Source organism: Phyllostomus hastatus, unplaced genomic scaffold (assembly GCF_019186645.2).
Source record: "Phyllostomus hastatus isolate PE091 unplaced genomic scaffold, TTU_PhHast_1.1 phas_scaffold_93, whole genome shotgun sequence".
NCBI classification, from domain to species: domain Eukaryota; kingdom Metazoa; phylum Chordata; class Mammalia; order Chiroptera; family Phyllostomidae; genus Phyllostomus; species Phyllostomus hastatus.
Window position 1 is genome coordinate 25,294,859 of NW_025334042.1, and position 24,487 is coordinate 25,319,345.

General features: G+C 41.3%; 1 protein-coding gene across 4 annotated transcripts in view; it reads right to left on the reverse strand.

Annotated features, from left to right (window-relative positions):
• The window catches only part of ANO6 (anoctamin 6), a 192,765-nt gene that overhangs the window by 125,519 nt on the left and 42,759 nt on the right, over positions 1–24,487 (reverse strand). Inside the window, exon 2 of one of the 4 annotated variants that reach the window (XM_045829292.1) lies at positions 19,320–19,379. The exons of 2 other annotated variants lie outside the window; for them this stretch is intronic. In XM_045829292.1, the coding sequence (XP_045685248.1) occupies positions 19,320–19,379 (60 nt within the window). Of the gene's footprint in view, positions 1–3,810; positions 3,943–19,319; positions 19,380–24,487 lie in introns of those variants that run through there. One more of the 4 variants, XM_045829294.1, reaches the window with a different exon arrangement.

Here is a 24,487-nt window from a genome sequence, read left to right on the forward strand (position 1 = left end):
AGGATGGAAAAAGTAGTTCAGAAAAACAAACAAACAAACAAACAAAAAGCTGGGGTAGCCAAACTTATACTAAGCAAAATAGTCTTTAAAACAAAGGCTATAATAAGAGACAAACAGGACCCAGGAATTCCACCTCTGGGTATTTATCTGAAGAAACCCAAATTACTAATTCAAAAAGACATGTGCATCTACATATCCACTGCAGCATTATTTACAACAGCCAAGACATGGGAACAACCCAAGGCCCATCAGTACATAATGGATAAAGAAGAAGCGGTGCGTGTGTACACTGGAATATGACTCAGCGATCCAGAAAAATGAAAACTTGACACCTGTGACAATGTGGGTGGGCCCAGAGGGTACTGCGTTGAATGAAATAAGTTAGACAGAGAAAGACGAATGCCAGCTGATTTCACTTTTATGTGGAACCCTAAAAAACAACAACAACAAAGCAGAAACAAACTCATCGACAGAGAACATTTTTTGACTGTTGTCAGATGGGAGGGGGGTTGAGGGTGACAAAGGTGAAGGGATTGGTAAGTACAAGCTGCTCGTCACAAAGCAGTCCTGGGAGGTACAGCACAGCACAGGGAACACAGTCGATACTGTTGTAAGAACTGTGTGTGGCGCCAGCTGGGCACTAGGGCTGTCGGGCGATCACCGAGTCAATTACAGAAATGTGCAATCACTGTGTTGTACACCTGAAACAAATATAATACTGTATGCCAACTGCAATTGAAAAATTAAAAATTACTTAAAAAAACCTCCTACATGTACATAGTATGTGTTGCTGTGCGTGCACCCCTAGTAAGGTCTGGAAGAGCACCCCTTACTCAAACACCTTTCTATTTTGCAGCCAAAAAATGTGAGGTCACTTTAAGCAGGATAAATAAAAAAATACAGTTTCACGTTGGTTGAGGTCAGGTTTTTCCATCCAATCAGTTCAGACTTGTCAGGCTCTATCACCAAATGAATGATCAGAAACTACTGTTTTCCAGCACTTTTTGGATTTTTGAACCTTACGTAAGAAATTGTGAAAGTAACTGAAAATGTATTTGGCACACAACAGCAGAAGAACTGAAAACCCTATCATAGAAGCTGGCCACATGCACACAGAGAAGAAGGCCTGCGATTGCCTTGCAATGAAAGTCTAAGAAAGAAGAACCCCAGGGACTGCCATTTTTCTCGTCGTCTCACAAGCTGAGTGTTTACCAAATCAGTATTTCCCCTAGTAACCAGCTACAAACCCTCTCTAACCCAGAAAGTGAACCCTACATTTGCACAAAGGAAAACCAGAATTGATACACCATTTTTAGTTATCAACCTGACAGAAAACAGTTAACACTGTCTAACTAGCAGAGGTTCACGGAACACACACAGAGATCCCCAGAGCCAGGCAGTAGGAGTTTTCTGGGTGGCAACTTGGCAAATGTAGCTAAAGTTCTACTACCAGTCATATCATTTCATCTTATAAATTTTATCTCTAGGAAATAGAAATAGTTGCTTGCTTAAATTCAACTATAAGGCACTGTATAATGCAAATACTTAAAAATCATTTTGCAGAATGACATTTATGACCTTGAGAATTTTAACAATAGATTTCAAAATGAAAAGTACATTAGGAAATCATGCAGTATATACTAAAAGAAGGAAAAGGAGGAACTTGAACAAATATTTGCATGCCCATATTCATAGCAATATTATTCCTGAAAGCCAAAAGATGGGAGGAATCCAGGTTTCTATCAACTGGTGAATGGATAAACAAAACATACAATGGAGTATTATTTATCCTTAAAAAGGAAAGTCTGACCCATGCTCTAAGGTGGATGGATCCTGAGGGCATTATGCTAAGTGAAATAAACCAGTCAAATACAGACAAATTCTGTGTGAGTTCACTACTATGAGGCCCTTAGAGTAGTCAGATTCAGAGACAGAACGTGGAATGGTGGTTGCCAAAATTAGAGTGAAGGAAGAATGGAGTGTTGTTTAATGGGTACAGTTTTAGTCTGCAAGACGAAAATGGTCGGGAAATGGTTGATGGTGGTGGTTACACAACAATCAGAGAGTTTCTACAGACATTGAACTGTACTACACCCCAGGTCTTCCCCGTTTTGATAAATAGCCTTCAAATCCACCAGATTAACCAGACCAAAATCCCCAGCGTTATCCTTGACTCCTTTCCCTCACATAATGACTGACCCCCAATTCCTCAGTAAATCCAGGCAGCTGGATTTTCAAAATCTACTCAGAAACCAGCTACTTATTTCTCACCACTCCATAGGGCTTGGATAATAACTAGCACTTAACACTAATACGTTAAGAGTACTTAACAAATTCTAGTGCCTGTTTTATATCTTAAGTTCTTTTCATATGTGAACCCATTTCATCCTTACTGACAGCCCTATAAAGATAAGTATTATTGTTAGCTTTGCATCACCAGTGAAGAGGCACAGAGAAGTCAAGTCTTTTGCCCAAGACCACACAGCATTGAGCAGGAGGATGGGAATTTGACCTGGCAGCCCATATGCTGGCTATGTTTGTCACCACTATGTGGTACTGCTTCTTGGTCTCAGGTAGTTTGCTCTCTTGCATTATTCAGGTTTCTGTTCATTATTCCTGCCTCCGGCAAGAACATCCTTGAAATCCTAATGTAGCCTCAGAATAGAGCCACCATTCTGTCACCTTGCCCTGCTGTAGTTTTCTTTAGCACATAATTAATAATTACTTGTTTTATACCATTTGAGTCCCAGGAGGGCAGGGATTTCACCTTGTTTGCAGTTGAATCCCAAGCACCTAGAATAGTGCCTGGGCCATGTTAGGCACTCCAAAATTACCTGCTGAGAATGCCTTCTTTCTACAAGACCAGCTGCTGGCGTCAGACAGACCTGAATTCAAACCCCAGACCCACCACTGCCTGCCCATGTGACCCTGGGCAGCTTATACTACTCAGTGTCTGCACCGAAAAAATAGTGCACCCCCTCAGGGTTGTTTTGAAGATGAAATGAGCTGTGGCAAACGATGTGTTTAGCATGGAACCTGCACACAGTAAACACTAAATATTAACTACAAGTATTATGTAATGAGAGAAAAAATGTTGTGTTTGCCCCCTCCTAAAAGGCTTTCTTTTTTTAAAGGGGTATGCATTTAGCCTTTGGAGTATGTCAAATAACAAAGATGCTAATAGCAGTTTATTAGTGTTGTGTAAGAACAGAAATTAGTAAAGTGCACATAAATTTAGTCTAACATTAAAAACTCAAGAAACATGTAAATCCTATTTTTATGCATTTTCTACTGTATTACTTAGATATTTCTAAATCACTCCCATTCCTTACATTTTGAATGTATTGACACACTTTTTTAAGCCACCAGTTAAGTAAAAGACTGATATGATGAAAAGCCCTTCCAAATGAATTAGTTTGAGTAGTTCAGAATATTATTTTAGGCTATTACTGAATGCCTATATATTCAGCCATTACCCTCTGTTCTGGTGCTACTCAGCAGAAACTCCACGAGTCAAGTTCCACCTTGGCAGCGAGGCCCTCTCTTCCACTCATCCTTTAAGAGCCCAATAGCCTCAGGGAAGTGTTCTGAAGAGGGGCGCCCAGATCCGACCCCAGTTAGTCCTTTCTGCTGAAGAAGTGGCCAGGGTGAAGGCCACACTAACTGCTGAGGACACATTGAAGGTGCTGTGTACAGGTGGCTGTTTGAGGGAAATTTAGATCCGGCTGGGGAGGGAGCAGCCAGAGCAAGCAACCTCTGACTCCGTGCCACGTGCCACAAGACTGCAACCCTCCCACCAGGACCACGCACCGCTCTAGAAGGTCCCATGGATGTAAATGATTCTCGTAGTCTTCAGACCATAGCTCTTCTCAGCTGTGAACAGACTGCTTTAGAAGGTTTGAACCCTGCTGTTTGCTCCAAAAAGAAAAAAAAGCAACTCCTCCTGTCTCTTCTTTCATTCCACTTCGATTCCCGAAACTTGAAATTCTAGTTCAGTTGCTAGCAGGTAAGGACCTGCTACAACGCTCCCAGGAGACGGGGGCGGGGCCTGATGATGCAAAGCAGATCCAAATGGAAACGCTCCAGGCCAATTTGGGAGCTCTTTATTTAATGGATTGGAAGGCCATTTCTTTTAGAATCCCATCAGGGATTTCAATCATGTGATTATTCTCTAGCTAGCCAGATGCAGCTAAGAAGGTTCTGGCATTTCTACTCTAGAAAATACCACAAAGTATAGTTTTTAAATGAAGTTTTTAAAAAATAAACAGACCACCTGACTATAGTCAAATCACCTGAGATATGCAAGGCATTTAGATTTTCTCAAAATATGCATTTAACATGCTAATTACAAAATAATAATACAAATGACACTTAAATCAGATTGCCTCTCCCTAGGGAGAGAGTAATAATCCTGAAACTTGTTCAAGAATTATATGCCTTAAATTCTTGGTCTTTGTAAGTTCATCTCATCATGCCTGCTTTTGTCCTAGTTCTTTTCATGTACCAAGTCTAGATAAGCATCAGACTTTCCTACAGAAAATAGTATCTATCATTTATTGAGCATGCAAAGTGATCTAAGCAATACAGTAGGTCTTGGAAATATAAAAGTGACCACCAAGGAGTTTACTCATGAAGGCTTTAGGTAAATCAACATTCGAGTGACCCTCCAGGGAGAACAGAAGCCTGGCTGCACAGGGCTGGGAGCTGAAAGAGAGTCCTGAGCCATGCACAAAAGGAAATAGGAGACCAAGGCTGCAAGAAAATTCAGGCTGGAACTAACATAATGGTCGCAATAGTGAGGATGAACAGAATTAGATGGAACCCAGTGATATTAGGGCCTTAGAATCAACAGGACTTGCAGGCTGATTGGGGAGGAAGGTAAGAGATGCCTAGACTTGGAGTCCTGTCTGACCTGTGCAACTGGATTCACTACATAAGAAGGGCCTTTTCAATCTCAAACTCCTCCTTCACCAGTTTCAGTAGGAAATCTTAACCTTCTTTGTGTAGAGAAAGTGGGAAACTGGATGCTTTCTGATGGAAACATCATGAAGTTCCACTGCTGAATTGACCAAACATCCGTTGATTCATTCAACCAACCAGCATTTGTTGAGTGCCTGCCAGGTGCCAGCGCTGGGCAAGGTTCAGGGATGCAGCAGTGACTGAGGACCCTGCCCCCTCTCATCCTATCCACCCCGCTCAGCCTAAATGCTCCTCCCATGTCTTGGTTTCCATTGCCACGGGCCTTCTCACTATGGAACATTCAGCACTTTTCCTGTGACTTCAACCTACTCTTTATTTGCTCTTCATTGACATTTTCCAGGCTCAAAGTTCTTCCATCCTAAAAAAAAAAAAGAAAGAAAGAAAAGAAAAGTCCTATTCTTTGGGCACTGTAGCAGTAACAAAATGTTAAATGTGCGTGCCCTTTGACCCCACAATTCCACTTTAGGAACTTGTCGCATAGAAATCCCTGTCCTCGTATGAAAAAGATGCGTAAGTAAATATGTACAAGCATGTTCAGCGCAGCTCTGTGTGGGACAGCAAAAATGTCTAAATGAATCTCAAATGTGCAGAGAGTATCCTGTAGCACAGGAGAAGACCTCTGCTTATGTAGTGAGATGTCTGAAACATACATATCAAAATACAAGCTTTAACGGACTATCTGGCAATAAACCAATTTTTGTAAAGTGGATGTGTAAAAGTGTGTGTATGTGGTGGCATGTGCACAGAAAAATCTTGAAGGATATAGTTAAATGATTAACAGTGGTTACGTATGAGGGAATATGATTATGAAGATGACCTTCAGTCAAATTTTTTAATGTTTAAAAGTTTTACAATGGGTATATACTGCTTTGGTAATCAGAATAAAGTAACAAACACAACAGGCTATCACAAGAAGGAAAAATGAAGACCTGCTCAGCCCTGTCCACTGCACAGACCGACCCCACGGCTGCCACAGGGCTCCAGGGGAGCCAGCACCTCCCTAGAGGGTTCAGCCTCACCCTCCAGCACCCAGCTCTGGCTCAGGGCATCTATGACTTACTTGCACACTGTCAAACCTAATGTCCATGTCACATGGTCGCCTTATTTGACATCTCAACAGTCTTTGACACAGCTGACCATGACTTCTTTTGAAGACTCTCTTCTTTTGCTTTCCTTCCCTCAGAGATCCTTCCGCTTCTCTGGTCTCCCCTGTTGGTGCCTCTACCCTGACTGGACCTTTCCTTCTGGTATTCGGGGCCCCAGCCGGAGCCTGCTCCTCTGTAACCCATCCCATGGCGTCTGCTAACGCCTTTGGGCTAAGGGTTCCAGATGCATTCACTCTAGTTGAGATGTCTCCTCCTGACTCCAGGGTGAAAAAAACATGGGAGGGGCCCTTGCTAAAAGGAGGCAAGGTAAAAGGGTTGACCTTAATTAGAAAAGCAAAGATGAGTGCAAACATACATTCATATATGCATTATACATGTACACACTTATCACCCACACACTTTTTCTGAAGGAAAGAAAAGAAGTTGGGGCAGTACCCCCTGAGGTTTCTGTTTCCTCTCTGGTTTCAGAAGCAAGATTATCTAAGAATGAGGAGAAAGGGTGTAGTGTGGACATATGAGAAAAGCCGCGGGAGTTTGAAATAGCTTCTGTGACTGGCAGAAGCATAAGCTGGCTAGGAGTGCCAGGTGCAGTTTCTGTTCTACTATTTTTTTCCTGAGCTCTGCAAGTGCTTCAGACCTAGATTTTTCTTTTTGACCTCTGGTCCCTATGACAATAGTTCCCCAGTCAGTATCACAATAACCCAGGGAACTTTGACAAATTGGTTCCCCACCCCAACCTGTGGAGATTGTTTGAGCAGCTGGGAGCGGGGTGGGGGTGGCTCTAGTTCGACTCCACTTGTGAAGCACCACCCTGAGGAACCTCACCTTGGTCTCTGAGCCGCAAGGTCACTGGCTTCACAGATCACATTTTCTCCTCAGTCACTACACAAACCACTACTGAGCACACTGGGCTAGTGATCAAACCCACCAGTCAAAACCACAGTGACATGCAATGCCCACTGTCTTCCCATCCAACTGAGAAACAGCGACGTGAAGGAAAGAGAAAATACAGAAGGGCTGTTATCTCCTCACGCACGGCTTGGAGGGGAAGGACACATTTCCTGGTGGACAGCTACCGGGATGGCCATCCCTGCCGGAGGGTTGGAGGGGATAAAAGAGACTCATTCTCTATTATCTCTCCTGTTTTTCTGGCTCAAAACTATCACTTGAGCTATTGAAAATGTGAATCTAATTATGCTTGGAAGCTGAACTATTAACAGTTGAAAATAGCCCAGAGGCAAAAAAATCAGAAATTTTAACCTGTTAACAGTTTTTGTTCATGGAATGTGGGTTACAATTTTATTTGGGACTTCCAAGATGTGAGAGTTATTACAGAGCCTGACAGACAAACACAAGGAGAAGTTTACATTCTGCACTTCTTCAGTTGGCTGCTGCGACTCTATTTCCTAGATGGGTGACACATGGGCATCTTCCTTTCTAGGAAGTGAAATCAACCTGTGGATACAAAGAGACTTTAAACACTCTAATTCCATGGCCTTATACACAAGGAAAGAATGAGAAGAAGGGAATGTCCATATTACTTTGTAGCAGGGAATTTTCTACCATACCCCGCCCCACTGCAGGTAAAAGAAATGAAATGTAGTAAGGGAGATGGAGATTCGCACGCAGCTTACACAGAAATCCATGTAACACAAGTGATCACATGCTTCATAAACAACAACTGAAAACTCATGTTGAGCCCTGGCTGGGTGGCTCAGTTGGGTTGGAGCATTGAGTACACCAAAAAGTTGCAGGTTTGACTCCTGGTCAGAGCACACGCCTAGGTTGTGGGTTCGATCCTCGGTCAGGGCATGTATGGGAAGCAACAGCTCAATATTTCTCTCCCTCCCACCCCACACCCGCCCCTCCTCTCTCTCTATAATCAATAAATATATCCTCAGGTGACGATTTAATAAAAAAAAACCCTCAGGTCAAGAGAAACTTTTATTTGAAGACGGAGCATTGAACACATGCATTTAATTCTGCTCCCCCCTCGAATACTACTAGAACATAAACAGATAAAGACAAAAAGAACAGAAGAGACAGTAACATAATTTTAAAAGATGGAGGGCAAATAGATGAGTGGCAAGTGGCTGAGCAGACTGGAGAAAACTCAGTCCAAAACTAGGACCATGTAGAAGCAACTTCATTTAGATTATAAAACCCCCAAAAGGTTGCAGGACTGGCAGCACCAGGTTCCTCTGGATATGGGGGTGAATGTGGGTTGGAGAACTAGCTGAAAGGCTTTTTAACTAGTTAGACCCCCAGCATCTCTCCCTCACTTCTTATGGGCAAGTGACTGCCTCCGAAGCCCCAGGCCCCACTGGGAGGAGACTGGCCAGGTACTCTCCGCAGAGAGTCAACAAAGAATCTTTGGACTAGAGGACTCCACACTGAAAAGAGAATACACAAAAGATTGCCACTGAATGTTGAGAACCCCCAGCCTTCTACATAGGTTTCTGACTAGTCATATTTTTATATTTTTTCTGGGGAGTCTGATCAGCTAAAAAAAATTTTAAAAAGGAACCTAAAAATAATAACATCAGGGTTTCCTAAACAAAACAGCCAGCTCACCCTAGAATGAAGCCCAGAATTGCCAAACCCATCCACTATTTAAAGAACTTCCCATCCTCTTTTTAGATAGCTACTCTAAAACAGGAGGGAACAGCAAGACTTTCCAATATTAAAGAAAGTGTCTAACAGAGAAACAGCAAAGCAAATTAGAGGAGAGAAACAGCAAAGCAAATTACAGGAGAGAAAAAAATCACAGGAAGAAGAAATTTAAAGAAACAAAAATAAAAATTCTAGCAGCTTCAGAGATCTGAGAAAAGTACATCCATGAAATAAGGACAAGATGTTATTAGAGAGGGAAATATTCAGAGAATAAAAAGGAGCTCTTAGAATAAAATGATGGTAGATTAAAAATTCAATGTAAAATACAATTTAGAAAATGTCTAAGAAAGTTGAACAGACAGACAGAGCAATAAAACAGCAAAGATGAAGAGTTTAGGGGCCAATTCAGGACAGCCATTATAATAGGGTGTTCATTATCAAAGAAAATGGAGATGTAATTGTCAAGGAAAGAAATTTCCCAGAATTGAAGGAGATCTTTCCCTGAGACTGGAGGGACACTCTTTCTACTTAAAGAAAGGACAGAGGCGAGGCTATAGGAGGAGTGGAGAATGGAGTTTCCACAGTGAAAAGGCTAGTCAAGTTTCCAGCATATTAAGTGCACATGGTCCTACACCAAGGTTTATCATTGTGGAATTTCCAGAGAGAAAAATAGTTTCATACAAACAATTTCAAGTCAGAATGGCAGAAACTTATCAAGAACAAGTCTAAAAGGCAGAGGCTTCAAAATTCTGAGAACAGATGATGACTACCTTAGAATTACAAACTTCATCGAAACCATCAATTAAAAGCCAGAGTGAGCCCTGGCCAGGTGGCCCAATTGGTTGGAGAGGGCTCAATTCCCGGTCAGGGCACATATCTGGGCTGTAGGTTTGATCCCCGGTCGGAGCATGTATAGCATGTATAGGAGGCGGCTGACTGATGTTTCTCTTTCACACCCATTTCTCTTTCTTTCTCTCTCTCTCTCTCTCTCCTTTCTCTAAAATCAATCAATAAATCCTCAGGTGGATTTAAAATAATTTTTAAAGGCCAGAGTGAACGAAGGAACTGTCAGATTTGTAAGCCCTCCCAAATCACCTCTCTTACACTGTTTCTCCATGAGAAACTAAAGAATGCGCTCGACCAAAATGAAGCAGTGAATCAGCACAGAGTGAACCTTACATTCTAGCGACTGACAACTCCAACACAGACAGTGAGCAGAGTCCTCAGGGGCAGGGCAGAAGGGGGAGCCCTAGGTTTTTGAGGGCCAAGAAAGAAACCTAGAAGGAGAGTCAGAAAGCTCCAGGAGAAATTTCCTCAAAAAGGATGAATTGGATAGATTCTCTGTGTAGTTGGCTATATTAAGAGATTTACAACTGGGGTCAAGTCTGAGACTGAATATTATTAAGAACATCAAAAATTAAAAGAAAATTAATATCTGCTGAGTAGTCTTAAGAGGAAAAGTAATCAAACTATGTTAGGGAGCTAACATAGTGGAGAGTGTTACACAGTGATAATAAAGTAAACACTGTGTGTTGTTGACCTTGCCCGAATCCCAGTACAACCGCAGCCGGTCCAAGAGGGTTGGGAAAGTCCGTGTGCAAAGGGGAGAGGGGTAGGGTGAGTGAAAGTGAGCTAAATACACATTGTTTCATCAACAGGTAATTCCCAAAACTAAAAAGTAGGTAGGTAACAATACAAGTATATTAATTAAAAATACAGAAGTTATTACTAAAATAATCAGCTAAGGTTGAAAATACTTGCCTCTGGCAAACAGAAAATGGAGAGATGCTATTTTCTGTGACACATCTTATAGCACTACTTAATTTTTTAATTATGCAAAATGTATTAACTATACAAAACTTTGGTAAAATAAAAACAATTTTCCCTATTTAATACAATGGAGACGAGGACTCATGTCAAACACATCACCACGTGACACGCACAAACACGCATGCATAGCTGCTGTGGCACCTACAATGGCCAAGCACCGTGCTGTGTGCAGAGGACAGTGAGCAAAACAGAAAAAGTCCCCTTTTGGGGAGCTCATATTCTCTAATAAAAATGATTAACAAATACTTTAAAAATAACTGACTGTGCTTAGTAGATAAGAGGGAAATAAATAGGTTCCTATGACACAGCATGAGAGAAGGGAGTATTTTGGGCAGTGTGGTCCGAGGAGGCTCCCTGAGGGGCGATATTTAACTTGAGACCTGAAAGACACGAAGGAGCTGGCCATGCAGGACTACAGAAAGAATGTTCTAGGGAGGGGGAAAAGCAAGCCAATGGAAGCAGAAAATACCTCATTGTGCTCAAGGACCAAACTACTGCTATGACCAAAAGAGGTCAGGGGACTGAAAAGGAGTGAAGAGAGGAGAGGCTGGGAACAAAACGAGGCGGAAGAGGAGGCAGGTGCCATAGGCCACCATGCGCTGACAGGAAAGCAGCATGTGGCATCAGAGCATGGCAGGGCACTCTGCTGTGGCATGAGCAGTGACAACAGACCTGTTATTAGATATCATTGAGGTCCGAGCAACAATGTTGGCCTAAGATAGTTGTTGTGGAGACAGAGAAGACAGATATAAAATATATTTTGAAGGTAGAACTGAAAGTGCTGGGGAAGGGGTGAGGAAGAAACTACAGATGAATGACACCCAGGTTTCTGATGTTGGAAGTTGGGAGGATGGTGGTACCACAGACTGAGAGAGCCAAGACAGAGTGTGGAAAGGCAGGTTTGGGTAGATGGGATAGAGAAGCGAGCCAAGAGTTCCTCCTTGGGAATTGTGATATACAAATTATCAGTTTGTACAAATACTATATAGTAGAAAGAAGAAAGGAGCTCCTACCTTTTGGGACAGCATGGATGGAACTGGAGAGCATTATGCTAAGTGAAATAAGCCAGGCGGTGAAAGACAAATACCATATGATCTCACCTATAAGTGGAACCTAATCAACAAAACAAACAAGCAAGCAAAATATAACCAGGAACACTGAAATACAGAACAAACTGACAGTAATCAGAGGGGAGAGGAAAGAGGGGATAATAGAAGAAAGAAGGGAAAGGGTCATCAAGAAACATGTATAAAGAACCCATGGGCAAAGCCAAAGTGGGACAGATTGAAGGTGGGAGGTGGGGGCAAATGGGGTGGGGGAAGGCTGTGGTGGGAAAATGCAGACAACTGAACTTGAACAACAATGAAAATAAATAAGTAAGTAAATAAATAAAAAAATAAAATAGTCACAGGCATGTAAAGTACAGTGTAAGGAATATGGTCAATGATATAATAACTATGGATAGTGTCAGACTGGTACTAGATTTATCACAATGATCACTTCGTAGGTTATATAAATGTCTAATTGCTATGTTGTACACCTGAAACTAATATAACATTGTGTGTCAACTGTAGTTGGAAAAATTTTTTAATTTGTTAAAAAGAGTCCTTCATTGGGCATGAGGCATCCGAAGAGACGTCAAGGAGGCAGCAGACGTAGGATCTGGAGCTCGGAAGAGGTGAGCGCTGTACGTACACACTGGGGAGCCATCAGCTCACTGCTGGTATTTAAAGCACAGGGAACAGGTGAGAACACAGAGAGAGAAGAGGGCTCAAGCCATACCCCACACACTTCTCAGTATTCTGAGTTCCAAAAAGAAGGGAATGTCAGGAAAGGACCAAGAAATGACTAGCTGGGAAGGGGGAAGCCAAGTTAGGAGGGAATTTCAAATGTAACAGAAAACTGTTCTTAAAGCTATTCAGAGACCCAGTAAGACAGGATGAGAATGTACCTATCAGAAGCAGCAACACAGATCTTGATTGACCCTGAGAAATTTCACAAGAGTGATAGCAAAAGACACCAAATTGTAATAGAGTAAAGAGTAAAGGAGTAATAAATAGCTAGAGCACACCTAGATAACATTTTAGAAATTCTGCCTTAAAAAGGGACAATGAGTCCTGGCTGGTGTGGCTCAGTGGACTGAGTGCCGGCCTGTGAACCAAAGGGTCACAGGTTTGATTCCCAGTCAGGGCACACACCTTGAGCTGTGGACCAGGTCCCCAGTAGAGGTTGTACAACAGACAACCACACATTGATGTTTCTTTCCCTCTCTCTCTAAAAATAAACAAATAAAATCTTTAAAAATATAAAATAAACTTAATTTTTAAAAGGGACAATGAAATTGTGTGACACATGGAAGGGTATGTCAGGGTCCAGGAGGGCGTGTGGTTCTTTGATTTTCAATGTTAGGGTACCAGAGCATTAACTTATGTATTCTTTCAGTTGTTGAACAAATACTTATTGAGTACCAAACCAATGTCCTTACAATGTAGCTTACATTGTAAGCTCCTTACATGGAGCTTACAATGTACCAGGGGACAGAGGCAATAAACAAATACACATATACTAATTTCAAGTGGAGATATATGCTCTGAAGTCAAATAAAGCATGTGAAGGGGCTGAAGAATAACAGTGATATTTCAGATGGGTGAGTCAGGGATGCCAGTTCCAACAGGGTGGTATTTGAAAGAGAACTGAGTGAAGTGCAGGAGCAAGAATTCTAGACAGGAAGGGCTGGGAGGTGGAGAAGAGGAAGAGAACAGTGTTCCAGGCAGGAGGATGGCGTGTCAAGGGACAGTGAGACACCGGTGTGGCTGAAACACCTTGAGAGATAGGCAGAGAAGGAAGAGATGGGGACAGAGAGGTAGCAGGGGCCTTACAGTACGTGGCTAAGAGCTTGGACTTTATACTGTTTGCAGGGAAGCCATTGCAAGTAGTATATAGAAGTAAAAGCAGAAGAATCGCTATGGCTGCTGTGTGATCTCAGACCATGAAGTACACAGGTGGACACAGGAAGACAGCTTAGGAAGCCACTGCAGAAACTCCAGGAAGACCAGGAGGTGGCAGGGTTGGGATTTAGGTGCAAGAGTGGGAGATTAAAAATGCTTGGATTGCAGATAAATGCTAATGGATCAAATATGAGGCATGAGAGAGGCAAGAATCAATGATGGCTTCAGGTTTTTGGACTGAGCAACTGGTGGAGTCACTGCTGAGATAAGGAACCATGGAAGAAGTGCAGGTTCAGAAAATAAATCAAGAAATTGATTTTGGACATGTTACGTCTGAGATGTCTATTAAAACAGACATCTGAAAAGCAAGGGAGAGATAGGGGCTGAAGATAAGTATGTGGAAGTCATCAACATATACAGTATTTAAGGCCCTGGAAATGAATGAGATCGTCTCAGGAATGAGTGGAGATGGGGAAGTGGTCAGAGAACAAAGCCCTTGGCACTCTAAAGTTTAGGGGCAGGAATAGGAGGAGAAGGATCCAGCAGGGGAGACTGAGAAAGAACAAGTGAGTTGTAAGCAGAAGCAAGATGGAGTAACATCACAGATGCCAAGTGAAGAAAGAATTTCAGGAAGGAGGGAGTGGTCAACTGTGCCCCATGTTGCTGAGATAGACAGGAACTGCGGGAGAGAGCGCCAAGGGTCTCTGTGACTCCTGATGAAAGAACAATGCTCTGAGATACCATTCCTTACGCGTAAGCGTGCTCAGACTACTTAGTAATCTGGAGAAGTAACCCTCAGTTCAGCTAGAACACCGGTGTGCTGTTTCCATGAATACCTCACCACACAGCGAGCCCTCCTGCAGGATTCTCCCAGGAAGCAACCCAGGCGGGCCCTGGGCCTGCAAAACAGAAACAGCTCCCAAGGCGTGGGCTCAGGAAATGGGAGGCAGATGGACACTCGCAGCAGAGAATCAGATATGGCAGGGTGGGACAGAACTATTTCACAGGTCGCTACATTTTTCCAAGCCACAGACTGTGAGAGAAAAATGAGCAAATTCATTCCTTCTGTCTTAGACAATCACTGAAAACAAAGAACAGCTGCAGTTTCTGAAACTTCTGGCTGTTCATTGTCTCTAACCCCACTTTCTTCCACTAGTCCTTGTTCGTGTTGTAGCACCTGACTTAAAAAAAATCATATTCATTGGGGTCTAACTCATACGCAGTGAAAATTTACCCGTGTTCAGTTTGGTGCGTTTGACCAATGAACACAATCGTGTGAGGTCCACAACAATGAAGACACCGGCTCCATCTATTCCTGTCACTCCCCGGAGTTCCCTCTTGCAGTCACTCTCCCACCCGACTGCAGTCTTTGGCAAGCGACAACAGGATTTCCGTCCTACAGTTTTGCCTTTTCAGAATGTCATGTAAATGGAATTGAAGAGTACACAGCCTTTGTATCTGGCTTCTTTTACTTAGCATAATGCTTTTGAGTTTATCCACGGTGTTGCCTGGATCAGTAATTTGTTCCTTTTTGCTCCTGTAGTATGAATATACCACAGTTTATCCATTCTCCATTTGATGAATGTTTGAGTTCTTTCCAGGTTTTAGCTATTATGAAGAAAACTTCTATAAACTTTTGCTAAAAGGGCTTAGATGAACACAGGTTTTCATTTTTCTTCAGTCAATACCTGGTAGTGGGATCACCCGGCCATGTGGCATCTAGCTTTTGTCCACCAAGAACAGGTAAACATTTACTGAGCACTTACTTTGTGGCACACAATGTTAACTCTTAGTACACTTTATGGTATTCCGATTCTTAAAATGACAATCAAGTTATTACTGTTCCCATCTTACTAAAAAGGAACTATAGATGCACAAAGAGCTCAGGTCTCTTGCCTGAGATCACACAGCTAGTATGGGCAGCACAGTCAGGATTCTCAAACCCAGCAACTGCACGGCAAAGTGCAATTACTAAGCATTTTGCTTTGCTGTCTCCCCCATGTCAAATGCCTGATGTTGGAGAGAGCACAAGATCCTACGTGATGCTCTCTGTGTTTTGAACATAAGTGGACATTGCTGATTATTCCTTTCCTTCTTTTCAAGTCATGACAACGACTGTATCCCTAGGACTCAGAGGACCACTGCAATAACAACATGTCATTTTTAAAGTCAGAACTTTATAGGACATTATGCAGAAATGCTTTTAACTGTTTGACAGAAGCTTATAAATGTTAATTTACTGGTGTTAAATAACAACTCTGAGGGAGGCAGGAGTCATCTCTCTTCTATCAGCATGGTAAATACTCATAGTTAATAACAACCTCTTCTAGAGACCACCCTACTCTCATGACAGAAGAAGTCAAGTTTGGTGGAAAATACAAAGATTCTGGAATGAGACAGATCTATATGTATTCAAATTTTAGTTCTGCTCCCTAGTGGACAGGTGCATATACAAAGTCTGTCCAGAAGGTATCTGGCCATATAATATGAAAAAGAGAGACATCTATGGAAGGAGATACAAGAAACACTGTACACAGAACAATGACGCCTCAGTCTCCTTCATAGTAGGCACCTTTGAACCTCACATAGTTCTCCCAATCGCCATCAGCTAGCTGCCCATTCATATTTTCCTGAATCTCACTGACAGTCTAAAATCTCTTCTTTCAAAGGAGGTTTTAGTTTTGGGAAAAGCCAGAAGTCACAGGGTGCCAAATCTGGGCTGTAGAGAGGTTGAGTCACCTGGAGGTTGAGTCACCTGGGCCATTTGATATTTGGCCAAAATCTCTGCATGAGATGTGATGCATGAGTGGGCGCATGTGTTGTCATGATGAAGCCGCCAATCACCAGCTGCCCATAGCTGCAGTCTTCTGAATCATGCAAATAGTTTCCATGGAGGAATGTTCAGCTTAATGCAAAATTTGATGCAAATTCATTGCTCTGCACACTCATTTTGAATGTGATGGCCACACAGTATGCATGCTCACTCAATGGCATGCTCACTCAATGGTGTCTACCACTGCTACTGATTGGTACAGTGAAGTTATCAATGGTCATGCATGCATGTTCCAGTCTACTCCCCTTGGCTTCCAGGTTACACCAATGTCAAGCAAACCATTCTCATTTTATTACCAATGGCTGGACATTTTCAGGACAGACCTCGTATACCTCCTCACATGTTAAAATTGTTGTGAAGGAAGCCTAACGTGCAGGGCAGTCACAAAGGTTCCATAGCACAGCACGAACAAAGCCACTGAACACTGGGCCTTACTTAGTTAATCAAGTCTCTTCCTTTCCCTCCTCCTTCGCTTCCAGAATGTACTCCCAAGCCTCTCAAATTAGTATAAGAGAAATAGTTATTCAACAAAAGCTTTTATTGGTTAGTTTTTCATCCAAGTAGTAGCAAAGGAGACACTGCAAGTGGGTGCTTCTTTAAAATTTCCTACTTTATCTTTAAAAAAATCATGAACACTTTGTACCTTATTTTACAATATAATTAGAGTTATTTTTGTATGTCATACACCTGTAGCAGATTTTTAAAAGAAATTTATATCCCCTTCACCCACTCCTCCCAACAAGCCACCCCCTGCCTCTGGCCACCACCAATCTGTTCCCTGTATCTATAAGCTTGGTTTGTTGCTTAGCTTTCGCATTGTAAGAGACATACAATATTAGTCTTCCTCTGACTTACTTCACTTAGGATAATGCCTTCAAGTTCCATCCATGTTGTCACAAATGGCAAGATTTCATTCTTTTTTATGACTGAGTAATATTCCATTATATAGTTTTTTTCTTTATTCATTCATCCATTAATAGACACTTAGCTTTTTAAATAATGTAAATAATGCAGCAATGACTCACTCAGTCCTTTTCAATGTGATAGCCACACAGTACACATGCTCACTCAACAGCATCTGCCACCCCCATTGACTAGTACAGTGAAGTTGTCATTGTTCACACATGCACATTCCAGTTCACTCTCCTTGGTTGCCAGGTTATATTGATGTTGCGCAAACCGTTCTCATTATATTAACAATGGTTGGACTTTTTTCTGGACAGACCTCATATATCTTCTGTAGTTAGCGTTTTCACTTTCTTCAATAAATACCCAAAAGCGGAATTGCTAGGTCATATGGTAATTCTATTTTTAACTTTCTGAGGAATCTCCATGCTTTTTTTCCATTGTGGCTGCACCAAATTACAATCCCACCAACAGTACGCAAAGGTTCGCTTTTCTCCACATCTGTGTCAACTCCTATGTCTTGTTTTTTTGATAACAGCCATCCTGTCAGGTGTGGGGTGATAGCTCACTGTGGTTTTGATTTGCATCTCCCTGATGATTAGTGACACTGAGCATTTTCCCATGTACCTGCTGGCCATCTGCATGTCTTCTTTGAAAGAGTGTCTCTTCAGATTTTTAACTGCATTTTTTGCTATTGAGCCATATGAGTTCTTTATATATTTCAGAGATTAGCCCCTTATCAGCCACATAATTTGTGAATATTTTCTCCCATTTGGTAGGTTGGTTTTGTTTGCTGTGTGGAAGTCTTATATAGTATGAAGCAGTCCCACTTATTTATTTTTGCTTTTGTTGCTTTTGCTTTTCACGTCACATCCAAAAAAGCATTGCCAAGATGTCTATCAAGGAGCTTACCACCTTTTTCCTTCCAGGAATTTACAATTCCAGGTCTTACGTTGAAAGTTATTTTGATATAAAAATATTGTTCATGGACCTCCAGGTCAATGACTTAGCTTTCCCTGAAATTTTTAAGAATACTTCTTTTAGGAAGATTTCCCCTGGTAAATGGTAGCTTTACTTATATGCTGCCACCTTGACCACTTACCTGCACATGAAGATTCCCCTATTATAAAGCATGAACCTACAAAGTCTTATTGAGACTTTGTAATGCTTTCACACACGCTGGTCATTATTCTCTCCTGTCTACCACATCTTAATATCTACCCTACAACACTGCCGAGTTTACAGTGTTTGCTCCAAAAACTTTGAACTCTGAATTCTCCAAACAAGAAAACAGGTATTTTCTGTTACTCCTTTGTGGAGCCTCACAGCCACCTGTAAAGTGAAGAGGCACGGGCTGCAATCCACTTGCTGTCACAGCTACAAGAGTAAACATAAGACTATACTTTCAAATAAAAATAAGACCCTGGCCAAGCAAAATGTTAAGCAAACTGGGATGACAGACTAATAGTTTTTTAAATCAACTAAAAAGGATTTAATTCAACTATGGCTGCTCAGAGTTATATATGCAATATGGTAAAGGAAATAATTTAGTCCTTAATACCTATTTTCATGAAATAGCACTACTTTTCTTCAAATTTTTACCCTACGGTAGTGCTACATACTCCCTCCCTTTCGTGTATGACATACATACTTTAAGTATGTTATTCAAAAGATCCTGGTTATTGTAAGTATCTTGAGCAACAAGTACAGTCACTAAAATTTTATTTTCATTATTTTGTCATCAAAACCCCCTTGATAAACATTTTTTTTTTCTGTTCAGCCCAAAAGCCCTCTTCTGGAAGGCAGGGGTAGGAAGCCCTTGTGTGAGACCTTGGCTGTTGACAGGTAAGAAATAACTTTTGCTTTTAGAAACTACTTTCAGAAGATAGCATATGGGAATGGATTTTTTAAAATTTAGCAATCCATGTGAACTAATTGATAAATAAAAAGTTAGGGAATTTCAATACAATAAATAGTGTCTGTGACTCAGGGGCATGCTAGCAAGTTACAGAAAGGACAAGAAAGACATGGGCTCTATCCTGCTGGAGCTGACAGAGGGGAAAGATAAGTAAGGCTGCTGCTCAGATACAAAGGGCACCTTACCCAGACCGGATGGGAGACTGGGAGTTCTCAGTAAAGGCCTCTTGGAGGCAGGAGCATCACCTGAAGGATGAGGAGGCATTAATAAATACAACAGGCATGTACTATAAGGAGGCAGTGTCAGGCAACAGAGACACTGGTCAGAGGCATCAGACCTGAGTCCCAGACCGGCCTCCGTAACATCTGACCCTTCTAGCTCACATTTGCCCATACCTGTGATATGGGATGCTTAGGTTATGTCAGTTGACCACAACCCTTGCTGTGCATAAGAATCATCTAGAAGCTTTCTAAAAATACTGGCTTCCTCCCCTGTAAACATGGTTTCAATTGGTAAGGGAATCAGTGTTTATTTGAGAAGCTTTTTAGGTAAAACCAGTCTGCAACCAAGACTGAGCACTGCCGAAGGTGATGACCTCTTGGGTCCCAGATATCTCAGGTCTGTGGTTCTCAACTCACAGTGTGCAATAACATCCTCGGCAGAGCTTTTAAAAATTCCAGTGCAGGCTGCATTCTAGACGATTAAACCAGAATCTTTGGGGTTGGGACCCAGGCATCAGCATTTCTTAAAGCTCCCAGGCTGATTCCAAGGTTCAGCCAAGGCTGAGAACCACTGTTCTAGGCCCTTTGGATACTTCAGTTTCCTATTACAGCCACTAAGGGAAGAAGAATACCAAAAGCAAACGGAAGCTTGTAAGTTCTCCCTCTCTCCTTCTTATCTTAAATTAATAGTTTTTTTTAACCAATTGAAAAGACTTTAACATATTAATCCAGAGAAGCCCAAGGATTTAATTCAACTATGCTAATGAAATGTGGCTGCTTAGAGTTATATATGCAATATGGTAAAGGAAATAGTTTTATCCTTAACATATATTTTAATGAACTGAATGCCAAAGGCCACTGACGCATTTTAAATGAGGTTGTACCTCACACTAAGGTTGATTTTGGACATTTGTGTAATTCATGGTGGTGAATGACAGGTGGGAAGTGCCCATTCCAAACGTGCTCTCTGTTCTAAATTTTAAATTCAATGGCACAAGTCTATGAACTGACTCCATGGTGCGTTCTATGCAATGCTTAGTTAGAATCTGATTTGCACGGTTGACTATAATATGAACATTACATTCCCTGCCCCCAAGATTACTTAAATCCACTTATTAGGCAATGGTGAACTAAACAAATAGTAATTAGAAACACTCCAGACAACCTTTTAAATCTGTTACTAAATTACATTTTTCCTGCACCAAAGCCCACACACACAGCACGTCCACAAGCATCATGAGACCAGAGCCTCCGAAATACTTATGTCAATAAGTGCACAAGCTACCTCTGGGCTCTCACACTGGATTCTGCAGGGAAGTAAGGGCTGCTTTAGAAGAGGACTGTTCATCTTTCTCACATCGGGGTAAGTAAAGCACTGCCCACATGCAGTTAGAAATCCCAGGAGAAAATGAACTCTCCAGGGGTATGGAAATGAAGAAACACCTCTGATAGACTGCCTCATTTCCTAAAATGAGTCAGAAATGAAGGTAATTTCTCACGAAGAACATCTGCACCGTGGCACAGCGTGCAGAATGACGCCAGATGAAACCTGTGGCTATGCGGCTGGGCTTGCAGAATGACAGCATGGGGGCCTCCTCCTGGCAATCCATCTTAGAGTGGCACCCCTAGCTTGGGGGGTCTGAGAACCCAACAGCACCAGGTACCCCGGTCTCAACTGTAAATCTGGATTAGCAGTAAGGCTGCTCACGGTCCATGAAAAAGCTGGTCCCTCTTCAAACAGTGGATCTGTGCACCCATAGGCGTGGAAACAGAAATTCTTAGAAGAAAAACTGTTTAATTCAACTAACAATAGTCGATGCCTGTTAATGATTTGAATAGACTTCTTCTTCCTGAGAAAGAAGAACTGCCGTATGGAGACGAGCTGACACTGTCCAAGGAAGAGAGGAAGCAGAGGTACTGGCATCTGGTCGGGTTCAGGAAGGTAAGACAGACCAAAACACCTTTCACAGCCCCTCTAGTCAGGACCAGTAAACCGAAGGGGGGAAAGCAAAGGCTGTCTTCATCAACATTGGGTGCTAGTTATTTTTGTTAGGTGGCTTGTCACTGTTTTTTTTCCATCATGGGTTTTTAAAAGGAGTTCAACTCTATTGCTTGCAATGGGGGTGAGGAAAATGGGGGGCAGATGAGGAACCCTGGAAACAACCTAAATGCCCATTAACAAGTGTCTAATTAAATTAAAATCTGGTACATATACAATAGTATACTATGCTGTCTTTTGAAAGAAGGCCAACACAGTGTGCACAGATACCGAGGTATCTGTATTCTGTCCGATACATTAAGACATGAAAAAAAAGGCACCTGGTGTCTATATAGCAAACATCTATGTAACTGTATTGAAAGAAGTTCCCTTAGTGCAGAAAGAAGGGGCCAGGAGAGTATTATTTTCCCTTTTATACAGTTTGAATTCTCTTTTTATGTACTTATATCCTCCCCTTTTTAATAACAGGCAGTAAGTGTGTAGAAGGCTATTTTTAGTTTCTCCTTTATACCAGTTTTTCTACATATAATTTAAAACAAAGAGTGTTATTTTAAATAGATGTTATAGGCTGAACTGTGTCGCCTCAGAATTCAAAAGTTGAAGCCCTAACTGCCAGTACCTCAGAATGCAACTATATTTGGAGCTAAGGCCTTCAAAGAGGTGATGATATTAAAATAAAACCATTAGCGTGGGCCCTAATCCAGTCAGACTGGTGTCCTTATAAGAATGTGAAACACAGACACATGGAAAGATGCCAGGGATGTGCACACACAGGAAAAACCCTGTGAGGACATGGCAGGAAGGTGGCATGTGCGAGCCAAGGAAAGAGGGCTCAGAAGAAACCAAATGCGCCAACACCTTGGACTTTATGCCTCAAGAATGATGGGAGAATAAATTTCTGTTGTTTAAGCCGCCCAGTCTATGAGTGTTTTGTTACGGTAGTCCTAGCAAATTAATATAAGTAAGTACATAGATAAAATTCATCTAACAGCACAAAGAGAGGCACCCACCCTTTGGTGGGTCCAAACCCCACTACGCCTGCTATGATGCGGACAGCGTTATCAGGCAAGGGAGGCCAAACTGGAGCTCACGGTGCTTCTGACTGCATCACGGTCACCCACTGGGTGAGTGGAGCCAGGATGAAACCAGGTTTCCTATGTCCTGACTCAGGCCTGTTCCTGCTCACACCATTTATCTTTCATGGCAATTTTAACAGATCACCCAACTCAAAGGACTAGAGCCGGGATATTTTATTTATTGGTGTCTTTTTAAGGCTTGGCTCATATGCAAAAGGCTTTCTTCCTGTGCTGATAACTAATGGAAAGGAAGGTGTCACAGTAATATTATTGATTTCATTAAAAAAAAGACTTGGCACCAAGGTTTAAAAATTCAGAATAACAAATGGTATGTCATATATGTGTGCCAAACTAATTTTTATACTTTAATACATGTTGGTTTCAGAACACAATACAATATATTAAAAGTATGGTAGTCCCAGACCAAAACTTTCTTTATAAAATTTTATAGATTTTTGCCAATTAATCAACCTTCCCTTTAAATATTAGAGTTTAGAGATGAAAGACACATTAAAATTCTGACTCTGCCTATGAAATCTGTAACCTAAAATTGGGTTAAGATCCAATCACAGGAAAAGAAGGTCAAAACCTGAAGATAGATATTTGATAGTCAGCTCAGGCTGCATCCAGAGGAAGGCGGCATCATTTGGGCCTTGAATGATTTGAGACAGTCTCACCAAGGGCAAGAGCTCTAAGCCAATCTGGAACTGGGTACATAAATGTAAAGAAGTGATTTTTAAAAAATATGTAAATAAGATTATTTTAATAGAAATTTTTGTAGCATTCCTTTTCTTTTTTAACTCACTTTTACTTAATATCCCATTCAATTTTTAATTGAAGTTTTATTAATTAACTTTTTTTCCATTACAGCTTACATTCAGTATTATTTTGTGTTAGTTTCAGGTATCCAGCATAGTGGTTAGAAAATTATATACTTTACGAAGTGTTCCCCCTAAAAAGTTTTTGCAGCAAAGGCAACCATCAACAAAATGAAAAGGCAATCTACTGAATGGGAAAACATATTCATCATTGATACATCTGATAAGGAGTTAATATCCACAATTTATAAAGAATGCATATAACTCAACACCAAAAAAAAAAAAAAGAAAAGAACCACAAAAAAAACAAAAACAATTAAAAATATGGGGAAAGACCTAAGCAGACACTTCTCCAAAGAACATTAAAGGTGGCCAACAGACATCTTTTAATGTCTATTAGAGAAGACATATTAACATGTTTAATGTGTTAATCAGAGAAATGCAAACTAAAACCACAATCAGGTATCACCTCACAACTGTCAGGATGGCTATCACCAATAATCAACAAACAATGAGCATTGGCAAGGATGTGGAGAAAAGGGAACCCTAATGTACTGCTGGTGGGAATGCAAATTGGTACAGCCAGTGTGGAAAACAGGATAATGTTTCCTCAAAAAGTTAAAACTGGAACTGCCTTATAACCTAGTAATTCCAATTTTGTGTATATACCCAAAGAAAACCAACACACTAATTCAAAAGAATATATGCACCCCTATCCTATATTCATTGCAGCATTACTTGCAATAACCAAGCTGTGGAAGCAACCCAAATGCCCATTGATAGAGGAGTGGATAAAAAAAGGTGTGGTACATATATACAATGGAATATTACTTGGCTATAAAAAAGGAACAAAAGCTTACCATTTGTTACAGCATGGATGGACCTAGAGGATATTATGCTAAGTGAAGTAAGTCAAGAGACAAATACCATATGATTTCAGTTACCTATGGAATCTAAAGAATACTATAAACAAGCAAACAAAACAGAAACAGACTCATACATATAGAGATCAGACTGACAGTTGCTGAAGGGGAGAGGGGGAGGGAGACTGGGTGAAAAGATGAAGGGATTGAGAAGTACAGATTGGTACTTACAAAATAGTCGAGGTCATGTAGAGCACAGCATATGAAATACAGTCAATAATACTGTAATAACAATGTAAAGAGAAGTGATTTGTGCCCAGGTCTGTCTTGCCACTAACTATAAAGTTTCAAAGGCAGGAACTGTGTACTTCAGATT